Here is a 1,530-nt window from a genome sequence, read left to right as displayed (position 1 = left end):
AGAGAATGAATAAGGAAGACCAAAGAATAATTGATGTTTTTGAGTTGTGGTGGTGGCAAAGAATGCTGAAAGTACCGTGGACTGCTAAAAGAACTAACAAATCTATCCTGGAAGAAGTGCACCTGGAATGCTCCTTGGAAGTGAGAATGGCCAGACTTCGTCTCACCTACCTTGCTCATGTTGTCAGAAAGGACCATTCTCTGGAGAAGGATGTCATGCTTGGTAAAGGGGAGGGTCAATGAAAGAGGGGAAGTCACTCAACGAGATGGATTGACACAGTGGCTGCAGCAATGGGCTCAGGTACAGTAGTGATCGTGAGGCTGGCACAGGACTGGGCAGTGTTTCATTCTGTTGTACATGGGGTCGCTATGAGTTGGAGATGAAATGATAGCACATAACAACAAATTCTTGGCATACATACTTAAAAAAAAACTTGCTGTCAAGTCAATTCTGACTCATAGCAACTTTATAGGACAGAGTAGATCCGCCCCATAGGGTTTCCAAGGCTGTAAATCTTTACAGAAGCAGACTGCCACATCTTTCTTCCATGAAGCAGCTGGGGGGCTCAAACCATTGACCTTTTGTTGGGCACTTACCCACAGCACCACCAGGGCTCCTTCAGGCATATAGTAGATTCTCTATAAAATTTACTTCTCTGTGTACTCTCCCTCCTTAGAATTGGCAGCCACTCCTTGGAAGGAAGGTTGGGTAATCTACTTCTGTAGTGATACTGCCTCAGAAACCCAAGGAGGGGTTGCTATGAGTCAGGTCTGACTCGATGGCAAATAACAACAACAACAACAACAACAATCCGTTGACTTAGAGGAGAGGACTCTCCGTCAGAGTTTTTTTCCCTGGGAACAGGAGAGGGAAAGTAGGAAGGCAATCTTAATTATGGTTTGTCCTCCTTCCTCAGTTGCCAACTAGGACAAAGAATAGTTCATATGTAAATAAGGTGAGTTGAGGGTGGTTTGTGTATGGGGTAAGGCCTACCCAGGATACCTACACAGATAGAGTACCTTAAACTTATTTGCAGGGTTTTCTCAATGACCTTATCTTGTCCTTCCTTTTTTGGTTTGGGAAGCAGAGAAAACAGGCTGGTCTCCCTTTGTTTCTTTACTCCCTAAATCCAAGTTGTGACACATTTGAAATCAGAGCTGCTTTCTGGTATTCTAACTCCTGGTTCAGGCAAAACCAAAACCAAAACCAAAGTCACTGCCTTCGAGTAGGATGTGACCCATAGTGACCCCTCCTCGGGTTTCTGAGTTGGTATTACTACGGAAGTAGATTGCCCAGCCTTCAAGAGTGGCTTATATTGCATACACCCTACAGTTTATATCCAATCATCACTCTAGAGATAAAAAAATAAATAAAAACACCTCACTGCTGTTGAGTTGATTCCAACTCTTAGCGACCCCTCCTTGAGGTTCTGAGGCTGTATCTCCACGGAAGTAGATTGCCCAATCTTCCTTCCGAGGAGTGGCTGGTGGGTTTGAACCACCGGCCTTCTGGTTAGCCGTCAAGTGCCTT

At 44.8% G+C, this 1,530-nt stretch overlaps 1 protein-coding gene across 1 annotated transcript in view; it reads left to right on the top strand.

Annotated features, from left to right (window-relative positions):
• Nucleotides 1-1,530, top strand: part of SLC9A7 (solute carrier family 9 member A7) — a 111,959-nt gene that overhangs the window by 110,004 nt on the left and 425 nt on the right. Inside the window, exon 17 of the mRNA XM_007958204.2 lies at nucleotides 1,135-1,211. Within this exon, the coding sequence (XP_007956395.2) occupies nucleotides 1,135-1,211 (77 nt within the window). The remainder of the gene's footprint in view (nucleotides 1-1,134; nucleotides 1,212-1,530) is intronic.

Source organism: Orycteropus afer, unplaced genomic scaffold (genome assembly GCF_000298275.1).
Source record: "Orycteropus afer afer isolate SDZICR_OR568_19922 unplaced genomic scaffold, OryAfe1.0 scaffold00874, whole genome shotgun sequence".
NCBI classification, from domain to species: domain Eukaryota; kingdom Metazoa; phylum Chordata; class Mammalia; order Tubulidentata; family Orycteropodidae; genus Orycteropus; species Orycteropus afer.
Note: the sequence above shows the minus strand (reverse complement) of the source record. Positions and strands in the feature narration are given on the sequence as shown.